At 38.3% G+C, this 17138-nt stretch overlaps 1 protein-coding gene and 1 long non-coding RNA gene across 3 annotated transcripts; one reads left to right on the top strand and one right to left on the bottom strand.

Annotated features, from left to right (window-relative positions):
- Positions 1-43: 43 nt before the first annotated feature.
- LOC122330610 (N-acylneuraminate cytidylyltransferase B-like) lies at positions 44-10130 on the bottom strand. Of its 2 annotated transcripts, XM_043227766.1 has the most exons (14): positions 9885-10130; positions 8716-8931; positions 8505-8604; positions 7911-8065; positions 6972-7238; positions 6711-6894; positions 5883-6090; positions 5606-5748; positions 4109-4264; positions 2683-2816; positions 2387-2481; positions 2139-2310; positions 1637-1793; positions 44-1494 (listed from the first exon to the last, which is right to left on the bottom strand). In XM_043227766.1, exons 1-14 carry the CDS (start codon positions 10014-10016, stop codon positions 1280-1282), a joined length of 2334 nt encoding a protein of 777 aa, XP_043083701.1. In that variant the 5' UTR covers positions 10017-10130; the 3' UTR covers positions 44-1279. The 2 variants fall into 2 exon arrangements, with proteins under 2 accessions (XP_043083701.1, XP_043083702.1); XM_043227767.1 differs by lacking the exon at positions 44-1494 and having other exon boundaries at positions 1641-1776; positions 9885-10121.
- On the top strand, positions 8085-16742 carry LOC122330613. Its single transcript, XR_006248041.1, has 2 exons — positions 8085-8526; positions 16262-16742. It is a non-coding gene; the product is annotated as an uncharacterized LOC122330613 (long non-coding RNA).
- Positions 16743-17138: the final 396 nt, after the last annotated feature.

Consider the following 17138-nt stretch of genomic DNA (forward strand, 5'->3'; position numbering starts at 1 on the left):
CGGCTGTAACCTTATAGAAAGACTTATCAAAGCGCTGGAGGACTCGCTTAATATCTTATTTATTGATAATATGGTATATTCACATTTCGTTAAATAAGTTGATGTTCCTGTTATTGTCCACTAGACGGCAATAGTAACAAACACAGGTTGCAGATACATGGGGTAAAACAGCATAAAGATGTGGTAAGAAAGCCTAAGGTGGATCCCGAGGTTGCTGCGCTGAACAAATAAGAGTGTTTATTCAACACATACCACACCGGGAATGCTAAATATGTATAAATACGTCAAGAAATGGCTTTAGAGACTGACTTGCATGTCATTAAAGGCAGCTTTCCCACATCGACCTGCAAAGTTATGAAAGAGACTGACGCTACAAAACTTAGAAATATTTTGGGATGGACATGAAACAGTTTTCTTGCATTTATTGCAATGTTGAACTGCCTTTAGCAGCTTTACCTCTCTGTCTTCTATTTTGCGCAGGCATTGTTGTTTTAATTTTGTTGTCTACAAAGTGTATTTTTTTTTTAATGAAGGATGTATTTTTGCTGCATTTGTGAAAAGCTGGAAACATTGATTGTTCGTTTTTCTTCATCCCATTGTAACTCTTGACGTTTAAACAGAACAGAAGCAGTATCACAGACACTTTTACCCAGATTTTTAAGAATGGAAATTACCACAGTAACTAAAGGAGTCAGGATATTTATTTATTACAGCCCCTTTTTTCTTAAAATGCTTTAGTGACATCAGAATTTTCTCTTAATTTGCCCAAGACCATATATATATAAATCTTTGTTATTTTACAAGGATATGAGACTAGTCATGTTCTACTGATTATATGTATCAGCATTGTTTTGATCCTGTCCCTTTTAGAAAATGAGAGCTTTGACATTCATTTAATACAGTATATATATATATATATATATATATATATATATCAAATTGTTGCATTGGTTATGTATTGGTTATATGAAAAAACCTTGCCTTCAGTACCATTGCTGTCACTATTACAGAATTACAAAAAAATTTAATTATGAAAGCTATATTAGTGGCCCAGTATATCAATACTGTGCATGGCTTTACACCCACAAAGCATCTCTGAAGAAATAACTTTCCAAAAACAAAATCTAAATAAAAGTTTTGTTTACCGCAGATGAGAAATATTTTATCATTATAGCTTATGATCTATGCTGTAATTTCCGAGCAACTTAACGTATCATTTATGAAATTAATTTCTTTATTTCAAGGCATTGTTTGAGAGATATGAAATAGAAACTGGAATCTAAAAATTGGCCCTGTCAATGCGATCCTGGTGCACGTCCAGGAAGCACTTTTTCTTCAGCGTCAGTATGTACTCGGCAAACTCATGAACTGCTCCGTTTCCGGCGGGTCTCTGACACGTGTATTTCGCAGCGATGAGGTTCGCCACAGGCGAGTCGCACGGGACGCCGTTCAGCCCCACCTGAGACAGGATCTCTCTGTCTTCACACTCTGAACCTGTGAGGGAAAATATCTGTTTGGTCTTTTCCAGTGTAAGCCAATACAAAATGATCTAGATTGCCGCTTTACCTCATGCCGTTAAATAATTAAAGAGCTCCAATTCAATGTTTTATTCGTCATATTGATATGTCATGCTCACCCATGAAGGCTACTTCATTCCACCGCAGCTTCTTCTCTTCCATCAGCTGCTTCACCTCAAACTTCTTTCCAAAGCAGAGTCCACAGCCGGCCTGCTGGGAGACCTTCTTCAGGAGACCCCTGGAGAGCGGCTCATTCACGCTGGACATGAGGATCACCTCAAGAGTTCACGAACATCAAATCAAAACTGACTCCATTTACTTAGACATACACATCTGTCATCCTAAAGCTTGCCAAAAAATGAATATTATGCAAAAATGTACTCCCCCTCACAGGCCCTCTGAGATATAAACACGTTTACTTTATAAAAACTAATTATTGAAATTATTATTAGAGTGACGGTTTTATCAGCAGTTCGAACTCTCGTTCTGATGGCACCCGTTCACTGCAGAGGATGATGAATCTAACATCTCTACATCTTGAATGGCCTGAGTGGAGCATTTCTGGATTTTTCTCGAAATGTTATTGAAAGTGGCCATAAGTGCTGCTATATATGACCGTACCTCTATATTTTCCCTCTGCAGCATCCGTATGCCTGCCACGTCTCGAGCACTGATGGCCACAAGGTCCTCTCCAGAAGCTGACGTGTATATCTGTCCGTTCGTCAAACAGCCAGACACTTTACACAGAAACAGCCTGACCGCCGCGTTCTCCTCTCGGCCAAAATAGCCAAACCTGCAGAAAAGGTTACATTGTAAACAAGTCATGGTCATATGTTTTTTTTCATAGTTTGTTGAAACTGTGAAACGACCTCAGAACCCTCTGCTCAGCGACGGGCCAGTCGATGTCCACATCGATATCAACGCTATACTCCGGCGGCATTTCATAGTAGGCGATCTTGTCCAACTGAAACACACAGAGAACTGATCAAAATGTCTGAAGAGGTCTCACAAGCTCCTCATTCTTCATAGAGGCTCTAAATGCACCATTTTTCAAATTGTATAGTACTTTATATATAACTTATGTTATCAAAGTAGACTTTATACACAGTGTTCCTCCACGAAAATCTAGGGACAGGTTTGTCAGCATATATTGATATGAACACACCTGTTTAAGGCCATTTTCGCAAGCCTTTCTCGTGCTAAAATAGAAAGAGCCATTTTCGTAGAGCTCCCCAGGCCAATCTTGTCTCCGCGGTCTGTGTGCCACATCAATGTTCAGAGGAGTTGGATTTTTACCATCTAATTAAAATAAAAGACAGAAATGTGTGTTCAAAACGTATTTCCTGTTACACTGATTCTTGCTACCTGGTCTCATGGCATTACCGTACCTTGGTGCACTTTTTAGCGAGCCACAATTGCTCGGAAGAATACCATATACATATGAGAATACCATAGACATTTTGCATTTCTTAACACCGTTGGGTAGGTTTAGGATTGGATTTGGTGTAGGGCATAATTCGTAAGGTAACGTAATAAAAACACAGCAATAACTAAAGCAATAATAAATGTGCCAGGGTCACATATTAAACCTGTGTTTTAGCGCCACTCAGTGTACAGAGGTACTCATTTTTTATATGAGACCTGGTTGGATTCTTGAAAAGTGGGACAAAAGATGATGGATGAAAAATAATAAAACTTGTACTTAGACAAATGCAACAGAATTTTTGTGTGTAGTGAGCTACTGAGCTGTGCTTTAATTGTTATGGTGTTTTCTTTCACTAAACCAATTTGAGTTAATGTGCTAGCCCATTTGTTTTCTCTGTTGATGCTAGATGCTAATAGAACCTGCTTCAGGAGAATAAAGTTATCTTTTCATTATACAAATACACACACACACACACACACACACACACACACACACACACACACACACACACACACACACACACACACACACACACACAAAGAAGTCCATAAAACTTACCAGAACCTATACTATATACCTATATACTCTACTCTAGTTGGAATGTGGCAAAGGGGTCCTAAAGAGACAGCTGCCCCTGATATACCCTGATTTTATTACATTTTAGTCAATATCTGACAGGGTTGACAAAAAGTGTGGGCACAAAGTTTAACAACTCTGAAACCCACATAAAACGCACTTCATTGAAAAACAAAATTGCTTTGATATGAGATATTAAGAGTTCCTTTTGATAAAACAAGCTTTATTCCGTTATTACAACCCAAGGGTTAATTGTGTTAAATACATTCTATTTTTAATATTTTATAACATCTACAACTGAAAATAGTTTTTTTTTTAAAACCTAATAGCAGTTACATTTGCCAGATATGTTTATGTCCGGAGACATATGTCACATGTCTCAAGAATCAATAATTAGCATTATCATCTTTATTTAACACGCCATACAGGATTGGAAGGTCTGATCTATTTGATTAATAAAGCTGCCTGCTTTTGGTATGCTTTTAAGTGATCATGAAAGATTGTGCGTCATAAACATCAACGGGAAACTGGTTATTTGCCCAGTAATGAAACATTTCATTCAAAGCAAAATGAGATGTTTTCATGATACCTCTCTTGTCCACCTCCTCCCAGCGAAACTGGTGTCTGCGAACCACTGAAAACACATAGTCACAACCCTGTTCGGTGATCATCTGCAGGGCTTCTCTGATGTGATGAGGGTGGAGGCATGGAGACGTGGCCTGAATGTGACAGACAACGTCCACCTCTGAAACACAGCCAGAGAATAAATGACCAATGCAATAAAGCCTTTCTGGGGTTCTAATGTTGCCATTTTAAAAGGGAGGAGAGAATATATATTTGTTTAATTGCTTGCAACTGCTTTATATTCCAGCTCTCCCTCTTTGTTACACAAATTCACACCGATAAAGACATCTCAAAATTTTACGATACCCTCCTCACCTCTGCTCTTCTTGCTTCCCCTCCTTCTGCCCAAAAAGAGTTGGTTTAAAGTTCATTAGGAATAAGGCATTATAGATCATGTGTCTATTGTTCTTCACTTTCATGTTTGGTCTCGTTTGAAAGGCGATTGGTAAATTGGTCTCAATTTCACAGTAATCACTTATATTATGGAAAAGATTAGAACTTGGTAGAACCGCGTTCTGCTGAGAAGGAGGTGTGTCCTCCTTTTGGGTCTCTGAACGTGTTCCAGCCAGGTGTGACCCGGGAACACGGGAACCTAAACACCAAAAGGTTTATATAACTACATTTGGCATCTCTTTGTCTGATCTGAGTATATATGGAAAGTGACAAAACACAACAAGGCGCGATTCTGTAGCCAGATCGGCCCGTAGTGTGGTGTGTGTCCAAAGATCAGGTATAATGTGACCTTTTAAGTTTGTTTTATTTTGTTTTTTGTTATTTTTGTACTGCTGATCAGTTGAGCAAATGTTTATGAATTATACCAATTTGGAAACTGTTCTTGCCTGGCAAAATAAACTGTAATCTTGGTTAACTTATGATATTGTCTGAAATAACTTTTCTAGTAGGTTAGTGACTTCTGAGGTTTTCCGCATTGTTGGCGTGCTAGAGTCAGATCAACGATTGATGGATGGAGCCGGGGGCCCGTTTTTGAGATCTTGACTTCGGGCCGCCAAACTGGCTTAGCATGCTATTACTTAGAGAACGCATAAAAAAAATGACTCTTTTTGAGTCTATCGAGGAGATGGCTGCATTAAGGTAAGCGATCTACGGGGTAGCCTCGGACTAAGACCTGGACTAGCCCAGATGTGTCGTGAGTCTGTTCTGGCCAAACAAGGTCTCTAAGCGACCCAGACTCCTATATTAAGTAAATATAACTAAAATAACGAAAGATTGGAGTCAGATAAAATTGTGTATAAGGTCAGTACTATAATTGGAAACCCAAAAGTTTTTTAACGAGACGCAAAGAAAAGAGCGAACACGCATTGACCTTCGACCAGGGCCTCTGGATTCCGTTCTGTAGTTCTGGAAACAAGTAGTCTCTTCAAAACCTCATCGCTACTCTATTTTATCCGTTTCATTTTACATAGCCTATTTTTGAGAAGCATAAAAATGAGAGGTGCCTCACCGGGTCTCAGTTGGAGGAACTCCTGGATGGTCTCCAGTGAGCTGGACGAATCTTTGGAAACTTCAGAGCTGCGCCGGTGAACTTTTGCGCCCCAGACTCTCGACACGCGCTCAATTTCATCGTGGTCTGTGGAAACCCACACGCTGCCAAACATAACAGCAATTATTCGATTTTCTGTTTGTCTTTTCTTTTGTTCGGCTATTTTCCACACGAAAAGATTGAGAACAACAAAAACAATAAAGCATAAAACAAGAAAGAAAATCCATAATGTGCTTGCCTGTCAACGACTTCTGAATCCAAGGCAGCTCTCAGGACCCACGCGATCAGAGGAACACCGGCCAGATTCTTGATGTTCTTCAGCGGAATTCCTTTACTTCCACCGCGGGCCAGAATCAGAGCCGCCCGGTGAGAGCGTCCACTGGACGGGTAACAGACACCCGAACTCGCCTCTGAGAACCCGTTGCTCTCCAACACCGGAGAAGTGACTGAAGGAACAAAAACACTACACGTTATACGGACTGGACGCTCCTTTATGAGAATCATTTCATTTAGGCCTATTGATTAGATTATTCGTTTGAGAGATGTTTTTATGCAGATTTCTCTCATTCTAATCAACATAGCTCGGAGGAACAATAAATTAAAACAGGACAAGCAGGATATGCCTAGCAGGCTAAAATGACAATACGTTTTTTTTCTTAGGATTTATTTTAATGACATAATAACCAAAATGTTTTTGAATCTTTTAAACATTTAAAAATGTGTGTGTGCATAGTGTTATTTCATCACACATAGCCTACATTTATTTTGGGTAAAACAAAAACTAATCAGTAGCTTAGAAACGTTTTCCATCCCATCAATATACAATAAAGCCACATTTGCATCATAAATGATCGCGTTTTATTAAGACGTTCTTTGCATTCATAGAGAGACAAAGCTGTTTAAGTCATCTGAAAGAGATTTTATTTAAAAAGTCTTCATTTTCAACAATTACAATAGTATGTTATAGTTAAAATATGCAAGACCTCGTTGTAACATATTTCAGATGCAAACGCTGAAGAGAGATTTAATAATGCTTATCGAGTATGATAAGTGTATAATAATCAGCCTTTTATCATGTCATCAGTGATGGTGGCATCTTTCTCCAGGTCCACCGTGATTTTCTTGCCAACCAGTTTGAAGATGTTCTCTGGTCTCACACCCTGTGGTTCGGCCACTTTTACTGTCAGCATGTCGAGAGTTAACATCACTCCCTTCTGCAGCGGCTTACAGGCCACTACTGACTTTCCCAACTGTAAGCGAGGACATAAAGGGATTTAATTACATTAGATCCTTAATGCTATCTATCCAAATGAGCGTTGTACCTGACCTTGCTGTGACAGGAAGCCTCACAGGGCAGCATCTGTTTGATTGGCGAGCCCATTGCCACCTCAACTGCCCTGATGGCTCTCACCAGCTCCGCCAACTCGGCAGGCTCCAGTGATGCTGCATGGTCACTCCCTTTCCAGCTCTTATCCAGGGTCACGTGACGCTCCAGGACCTTTGCCCCGAGTGCCACTGCAGCCACAGACACATAGATGCCCGTCTCATGTCCAGAGTATCCTATGGGAATGTCTGGAAACTCCTTCCGAAACTCCTGATTTAGGTGAAGGCAAATATAAAGATTCCAAATTGATTATACCTCGCCATAAAAACAAAGAACATATTTAACATCAGTTTTTGATTTATAAAAATAAGGTTTTAAATGAGAATTACGTAGCGTATCAAATAATCTATAGATTGTTGTTATTTGTTGTTGTTTAATCAAATAATAATATAACCATGACCCAGTGTTATTTTAGCCTCACTGATATACTATTTTGTTTCAGATATTTTATGGTTTTAATTTTAGTTAATGATAATAACCTGGATAACAAAAAACAATTAATTGCTGTAAAATTAAACAAAATATTTAAACATTTATTAATTTAGCATATCAAAATGTACACTGCCTGTGTTGTAATTTTTTTTATATAATATTATACTTTTTTTTGTAAAATTAAACCAAATATAACGAAAAACCAAGGTTATTTTAGCATCATTATTTTAGTGTAAGATATATGATAATTTAATTTTAAGATAATTTAGTTTGTTTTTGTATCTACATATAGCCATATATACAATTACAGGTATAAAAACAAATAAAGTTACCAATGAAATCTTGATTGCTAATATTTATATATTTAGTACTTTTTATTTCAAGTAATTATTACTTGAAGTAATTAATAATGAAAGTAACTTTTTTTAATCGTTATTCGGCTTGTCTTACAGGGATCAGGTTGAGGTTGACGTGTTCTAGTGGCAGTGGATAAGCACTGGTGCACTGCAGGAAAGTGAAGTTGGGATTGTGCTTCTTGACGGTTTGGTAAACAGAGCGCATGGTCTCCATCGACTGCATTCCGCTAGATATCACCATGGGACGACCTACAAAAACAAGCCAGAATGTGAGCTTTAAGACTTGCCTGTTTCTGAGAGAAATTAAAGTTGGGGTTTTAATTGTTAATGCACTGATTTAGATTTTTCTGTAGACTTTAAATACGCATTCACAGCAAGAATGAAAATCCAGACAATCCACAACAGGATTTCTGTTTCTCTCTCTCAGCTCTCTGGCCAATCAGCACCAACGCTACCTATTTTTATCTGATACTCCAGAATACCTGCCTTCAAATGCACACAGAAAACTATCAGATTCACTTTTCGGCTTTGATTGCACGTTGTAAACTCTTCTTAAAGTTCTGTATTAAAAGAGAAACTGGGTTGATTTTAGACCATGAGCAGGGGTGCCATGATGTAGTTTGTCTGAGGAGAGCTGTTAAGTTTTTTTCTTCTTCTTCAAACGGATATCAACTTTAGAGAGTTTTACCTTTTTTGGCTGTTTTCTCCAGGTAAGGGATGTTGTTTGTGTCCGCTGAGGCAACTTTGAAAAATGGCACATTGATTTCATGCAGAAATTCTATGGCCATCTGACCGGGGTAGGGAGGGAAAAAGTTAAATGCATTTCAGACTACTTGGTCTTCGAGAGACGTTTGAATATATCGTTGCTATATATATTAGAAATGTACTGCATTCATTACCTCATCCATCCCTGATGCTGTAAAGAAGATGCCGATGTCGTTGGCGTAGCGCTGCAGTTCTCTGTACTGCTGGTGACTGAACTCCAGATGTTGTTTATGAGCGCCGTAGGTCGCTCCCCAGGCATGAGGGGACGTGTAGGGACGCTCCAGAGCATGTTTGGTGAATCGGTGTTCGATCTCACTCTTCTGAAACTTGGCACAATCAGCTCCACAGTCCTGCATGGAGGAGAAAGGTCGTGTAGAGGTGAAACCGATTGACAATGGTCACGATTTCCTCACGATTAGGGTGACAATGCATGTTTTTTTTAACATATAGATCTTCTCACATGCCACGATTGCTGATCGTGTACAATGCTTGCGTGCTAGTCATTTAGCAAATGTGAAAACAGTTACATTTTAGGCAAGTTAGAAATCCTGTCCAAGATATGCGTGATTGGGCTCGTCAACATTACAAAAGAAGACCAACTGTTGTCATCTCTTTGACACGATCAATTTGGGTTCGAATCAATATTTTTCTCCCGTTTTAAATTTCAAATCACATCAGAACAGCATTTATTTTTTAATAGAAAGGAAGGAAATAATCAAAAAGTTTAAAAAAAGGTATGATTGGGGAGGGCTTTATTGTCCTAATAAGTTGCCAATCATTAAACAATTTGAATTCAAATTCAATTTTACACTAAATAAGTTATTAATGTATACTGTTTTATAATGTACGACAATACTGATGTGCAGATATGCCACTCATTGCAATGTAGTATAAATAGCAGAAAATCCTGCTGTTTTAACAGTGCAAATGGAATTTGCATTTAGTGGAAATAACCGCTGCTTAGAAATAAAGCTTCTTTATTGGCACTGATGGAACCTTTCAATCCTAAACATGTTGTTTAGTGAAAAAAAATGTGTTGGTTCTTCTTTAGGGAACCAAAAATTATTCTATGGCATCACTTCTGTTTAGGAAAAGCACACAATATTGAGTATCTCTTTAACAATGAAACATGAAAAAATTATATTAACATATATTACTTACATTTCTTTGCTTTTTTATGCAATCTGTAGTTTTGGTGCTGTCCTAACATTAATGTCTACATCCCCCCACCCCTGTGGTTTCAAATATGACATGAACTGTTATCAGCACAGTATCAGACATGTCTGATATAGCGGTACTTTACCTTGGCCATTCGGATCATTTTTTTTGCGATTTCTATGTCTCCTTGATGGTTCTGTCCAATCTCAGCGATGATAAAACAGGGGTTGGAGCCCCCGATTTGTCTTCCGGGACAAAGTTCAAACTCAGCAGCCATTTTATAGACTTTACTTTATAATTTATGATTATGAGGCTTCAAGTAAAGGGGCCAGAAAGAAGGTTATGCTGTAATTTAAAGAAAAAGAATAGCTCCACCCTACCCACGGCCAGCCTCCATACACACCCACACACTTCATCACGCATGAGCATACAAAAATAAAAAACAAAAAAAACATATAAACACATTCTTTATGAGCATGTGGTCGGACCGGAATAAGCAGCTGAGATGAAAGATGAAATTAACTCCTCTGTTCCTGTATTTTGAACACATACGTAGCATAGGGCTTGTCAATATGGGCAAAAAAAACAAAACTGTTCGCATTAACCTTTAAAATGAGAAACAGAGTGATAAGAAATATATTAGCAATTTCTCTCTTTCTAACTATAGCTGCATTCTGAAGCTTGAGCTTCTTTCTAGCTCTAAAATGGCTTGAGATGAGAAGATGAGTGAGAATCCATGTGCGGTTGATTATTAAGAGCGCAAGCAGCAAACATAAGCGAAAAACCAGGCAGAGAGTCAGTATCACAAAGGCAGTCCGACCCATCAACAGGTACAGGGGGAATCTAGAAAGCAATGTTAATAATGCAAGCAATGGGTCCAAACCAGAACATCAGTCCAAAAGGGGAAACAATACAGAAGGGCAGCAAACAGAATCAACAGATGGAATGCTTGGTAAGGCAGGTGAACTGGCAATAGTTCGTATTAGACATGTGGAGGGCTTTTGGTTATAAAGCCCTAAACAGGAAATGAAGGGAGAAGAAGCAGAGGGGCTGAGCCCTGCTAGTGCTCGGACGAGGGCTCTCTCAGCTCGCCAGGCATTACGATGAGATGCGTAAGAAATAATTAGTGGACTGCAGGCAGTTGAACTGTTAGAAAAATGCCCGAGGTGATAATGTGGCCCATTGTCAATTGTTCCTTGCTTCAATATTTCTTTTGGCTGACCACTGTTTAGATGACCTGATGACCAAATGGTGATTGGACTCATTCATCCGGTTTATTAGTGAAGAACTAACAGAGGAAAATAAATTAATGGCGAATCATATTACGCTAAATATGCATATTTCTATATACGTTCATTTGCATATATAACACACAAATATATTTACAAATGCAAAAACAAAAATACATGTAAACCAGGGGCATAGCCATCATTTCAGAAGTGAGGGGGACAGAAAAGTCCACTGAGTGAGGCTAAAACACAGGTTCAATACTTGAACCCTCGCACATTTTTATAAAGTCGATATAGGTATGTACACATTACCTAGAGATAAATAAACCGTATTTTTTTCCGCAACATCTTCTGAACATTTCAGTTTTTCTGTTAAAACTTCCTGGTAGGTTGTTCCAAACAACTTGAAGAATTAACCACAGATCTTCTGTGGATGTAGGCTTTCTCACATCTTTCTGTCTCTTCATGTAATCCCAGACACACTCAATGATGTTGAGATCAGGGCTCTGTGGGGGCCATGCAATCACTTCTTGTTCTTAATGACTTTGGCTGTATGTTCTGGTTCGTTGTCCTGCTGCAGAATAATTTGGCTCCAATCATATGCCTCCCTGACGGTATTGCATGATGGACAAGTATCTGCCTGTATTTCTCAGCATTGAGAACACCATTAATCTTGACCAAATCTCCAACTCTATTCGCAGAAATGCAATCCCAAACATTCAAGGAACCTCCACCATGCTTCACTGTTACCTGCAGACACTCATTATTGTACCACTTTCCAGCCCTTCGATGAACAAACTGCCTTCTGCTACAGCCAAATATTTCAACTTTTGACTCATCACTCCAGAGCACCTGCTGCCATTTTTCTGCACCCCAGTTCCTATGTTTTCATGCATACTTGAGTCACTTGGCCTTGTTCCCACATCGGAGGTATGGCTTTTTGACTGCAACTCTTCCATGAAGACCACTTCTGGCCAGACTTCTCCAGACAGTAGATGGGTGTACCTGGGTCCCACTGGTTTCTGCCAGTTCTGAGATGATGGCACTGCTGGACATCTTCCGATTTCAAAGGGTAATAGGGTTGATGTGTCTTTCATCTGCTGCACTAAGTTTCCTTGGCCGACCACTGTGTCTACGATCCTCAATATTGCCTGTTTCTTTGTGCTTCTTCAAAAGATTTTGAACAGCACATCTCGAAACCCCAGTCTGCTTTGAAATCTCTGTCTGGGAGAGATCTTGTTGATGCAGTATAACTACCTTGTGTCTTGTTCCTGTGCTCAATCTTGCCATGACATGACAACTGTCTTTCACATCCTCACCTTGGTGGCAGAGTTTGGCTGTTCCTCACCCAGTTTTAAGCCTCCTACACAGCCGTTTCTGTTTCAGGTTATGAATGGGGTTATGAATGATAATAATGTTAGTTTCATCCTACATGCGACATTGAAGATCATTAGCACTTGTTTGGTACAATTGGTTGATCATACACCTGACTATAATCCTACAAAATCCCTAACTTTGTTCCAGTGTACCTATAAGAATTGATGCTGGTTTGAAGGCAAAGAGTAGTAACACCAAACATTGATTTGATTTAGATTTTCCTTTTGTTTGTTCGGTCACTTTGCATTTTGTAAATTGACAAAAATCATTGTTTATATTTCTGAAAACATTCTTTGTTTAAACAATATACATATATTCGTTTTTTTGTGTATTTCGTGACCATTGGCAGTTAAAATACATATTTTTATTACTCTAAAAACCACTGACTTCAAACCCGAAGTTGAACTTGTTCAGAATCAATTTGGAGAGACTCAATTTGGGTTGATAAGCTCAGCAAAGAATGAACAATTGTGGCAGGAATATCTTTCCAATTTCTGAGCGATATTTAAATTAATTTTTTTTCTTTTTTTAAATTCACATTTGTACTTGTTTACTTGTAGTTTTTAGACGTTATCTGAGAGGTATGAAAACTTTCTTGTTTCTTCTTCCTCTCGCAACAGTCACAGAACAAGTTTTATGAGAATGCACTCCTGAATGCAGGTTCTCTCTCTTCTCTGCTTCAATTAGTTTCATTTTCTGCACATTAATCTAAATCTAAAGTGGCATATATAGTTTCCTCATTTGACCGTTATCTCTCCTCTCTGCTTCAATTCGCACACAAATAAGCTTTCCTTCACGCCACAGTCCAAAGAAAACACACCCAGAAAACACAGAGATGCACAGAAAATGATTGACAATTGAACTTGTGTGACATGCGTGAAGTTGTCTCTTTCAATTCCACATTCCCAAACACAGCATCACTGGGTAATTACCAAATTAGATTGAGTCAAACCACTCCACCTTCCTTACAGTACTCAACAACCTTTTATTAATGGCCTTGACATTTCATGAAGTTTTTCAATCACATATCAGCTGAGCAAAATGCTTTGCAAAAAAGGTTTCTGTCATTTTTAATCTACTTCTACCTCACATCATCAATCCAGTTTCTCTACTTCTTGACATTCTCCACTCTTCCCACCCCCATACATTTTTTAATCATTACATGTGAATTCTGTTCCGACTTTGATGCCAACACACTTGCCTGAAGAAGTGCGGGGGACAAGTTTTGCGACATTAAAACGTATACAGGCATACAAAAACAAAACACAAGCATAAATACAAATGGAAACAAAAATATGCAAACTCCAGCGTTGGGCAGACTACTTTAAAAAAGTAATTAGTTATAGTTACTAGTTACTTCCCACAAATAGTAACTAAGTTAGTAATGCCGTTTATTTATAATTCTGTTATTCCCATCACTTGCAAACGCAAACATACATCCAAACATAAACACAAAACATACAGCAAAAACACAAACATACCAACAAATACAAATACTAATACAAACACTGGGAGACTGGAGGTGTAGCACGACTACGCCATCCTGAGTCTAGCTCAGGGACCTTTAGTAGATAGAATTATTCTTTAGGCAACACAGGTCTTTCCACAAGGAATTGGCAAGAGGCATAAATAAAAGAATCAAATTTTATAAGAATTTAAAAAGGATTTGTTACAAAAAGACAGTTGCCCGTCGCAATTCTTGAGACCTCAAATCCACACATCACAAAATTAATGTATCAGCGGACGTCATGAGATTAAGGCACAGGAACCGAGGCTTGGCAGCAGTGCATAAGGACACAATCAGCCTAACAACACACCCTTCACCTATACCTGTGACACACACACACACACACACACACACAACCACCCGGAATCCACCCCTGCCTTAGGCACTGTAATAAACAGAACTAGGATTACAAATAAATACTGAACTCCAACACAATACAACAAAAAGAAAACAATAAAAACAATAAAAAGAAAAGCACAAACGTCACTCACAGTTCACACTGAATGTCCAAATCAATACATCAAAAAAATAAAAATGATAGACGTGTAACCCAAAGAGCGCACAAAGTAATTGAAAGACAAATTAATTGAGACAGAAACTTGGCACATGCTCCGTAAACATAAATACATGACATTTAGAGTGATATAAACAGTAGTTTTATTACACTAGCAAAGTAAAAAAAAAACTAAAAAAACGGGATGAGCGTTCGGCCATTTGTCCCTGGTGCTGGGAGTTGGTTTACAAGTTTTTTGACCTTTGCTAGTGTAATAAAACTGCTGTTTATATCACTGTAAAACCACAAACTGAGTGAGATGAGCTGATTTGACCTGATCTCGGTAACCAAGTGGTGCTGGTTTTGGTATGTGGGATTGAAAAAGTTCAAATCATGCGTGTTCATGTTCAAATGACAATCATTCTCTGAGTGCCTCTATGTACACTTTGTTTTTTTGCGTTTGTGTGAAAGAAACTCATTTAAACAGAGAGGAGAGATGAATGTAAGAAACCTGCCCGCAGCACAAAAATGGCAGTTCAGACGAGCCTATCTGTGTTCATGAAGCTTATATCAGCAATATGTGAAAAATAACTAAAATGATATCAAAGCAGTTATATGAGATAATGGTTAGAATACTATCCCGTCATTAATAAATAACGGAAAAATGAGTAACAATATTAACACTCTAGTAACAATTCAGTTATCTAACAAAAAAACTCTGGTATCACTTTATTTCACGGTTACATATAGTATTTGCTTATTAGCGTGCATATTACTACAATATTAGTGCTAATTAATCACATATTAATGGGTTATTCTTCATGACCTCATTCTACATCCCTAATCCTACCCAATACCTAAACTCAACAATTACCTTCCTAACGATTAATAAGCAGCAAATTAAGACTTGTAGTTAATAGTTAACAAGTGTTTCCTAAACTAAAGTGTTACTGAAACTCCGATTAATGAATTAACAGCACTTTTCTAATTTGTTTAATTGACCGCTGAGTTGAAACAGTTGAGTGAGGACGCCGGGTTGATTTGACCCAATTTGGGTCGATAAGCTCTGTAAAGAACGAACAATTATGACAGAAATATTTCCATTATTCAAATTGATTTTTAACCTGTTTACAGTAGTTCTTCTTAGTAGTTATCTGGGAGGTCACAGGACAAGTTTTATAAGCATGCACTCCTGAATGCAGCTTCTCTCTCTTCTCGGCTTCAATTAGATTCATTTTCCGGACATTAAACAGGCTCGTCTCAACTGACATTCTTGTTTTGGATTTCTTGTTTGTTCTCACGACTTGTTCTCATGAATGAGATGATTACGGTTTTCTCTCCTCTAGATACGTTCACCTAGGTTCACCCGCATAGGTACGCTCACACAACCAAACCTTCCTTATTCTGTAACAAGGTCAGCACATCAGACACACGGAAACTCTTAAAAACTCTTAATACTCTCTACTTCTGCCGACTTCACAAACAAAAGTACTTGCATCAGTAGTGAGTTCACAGCTCTTCTCCTCCAGAAATAAGCATTAAAAACTCACACAGCGGATCATCTTCTCTCCTCTTTTATAGAGGATGTGTTCAACCAAGAATCTTCCTTCGTTTCACAAAACAATAACCAATCTGGATTTAAAAGCGGCCATTCAATTGAATCTTGAATCTTTACATGGACACTTTTTACTTCAATTCCGAATTTTTACTTTTTGAGAGCAGTGAAAGTGATTTTATACTGATTGTGCTTCTATTCCTATTACGAATGGATTGTTGGGGTCCATGTAAAAGCAGTTACTGAATCGCTATGGAACCCAAGAGCCGAGCCCAATTCATCGGTTTTTATTTCGCTACATTTATCTGATGCTTTTGACATTGTTAATAATCAAATTCTTCTGTCTCCCCCTCGTCACTAGGCTTCACCAGAACTGTACTTCGCTGGTGTACTTTGGGGTTCCTCAAGGATCAGTTTTAGGACCCCTGCTTTTCTTAATATACACTACATCACTGGGACCAATCGTACACGCATGTTTTTTTCTGTGCCTGCTTTGATGATGGAATGCAGCTCTACCTCTCAATTCAACCTGATGGTACCTGCATGGATCTCAGACTGCCTACACTCCGGCATGGATGGAAGAACATCACCTACAGCTCAACCTGACAAAGCCTGGTTAAATGCACGTATACCCTGAAATCCAATTTGACAATGAGTAAAAGATCTAAACAACTTATACTACGAAACAGCACAAAACAAGTTTAAAATCAAAATCAAAAACCAGGAAATCTGGACCTTTGCCTTCATTTTCTGTGTGGCACTAAAACCTTAAGCACAACTTTTGCAAAACCAGTTTGAAAAGATTGAAAGCATCAATAAATTCACACAAATGATGCACTAAATTGAATGTTCTGTTCTGTTCTATGAGAACTATGTATAGCTCAAATGAATTAAAAAAATGAATCAAAATAAGACAATTTAAGAACTACAAAATTTAAAAAGATCAATAAAAGAAACCAGTAGTGAATGAGACGCTGAAACAGAGCAAAACTTCTGGAAACAGGGTCTTATCGGCCTCATTTACAAGAATGGAGATAAACTGGACACCAACGCCTAAGGCATCTGTGTGAACATTACATTTTTAACACAAGACTTTCAGACTTCCTTATGAGGCACGACGCCTTGAGTAAATGTCAAATTGGATTCCTTCCAAAATGTTTTAGCATATTTTCACATTGATTTAAAGAAAGCATCTGATTCAACACAGCATGAAGGATTATACCCTTAGGCGCTTCTAA

Source organism: Puntigrus tetrazona, chromosome 25 (assembly GCF_018831695.1).
Source record: "Puntigrus tetrazona isolate hp1 chromosome 25, ASM1883169v1, whole genome shotgun sequence".
Taxonomy (NCBI): Eukaryota; Metazoa; Chordata; class Actinopteri; order Cypriniformes; family Cyprinidae; genus Puntigrus; species Puntigrus tetrazona.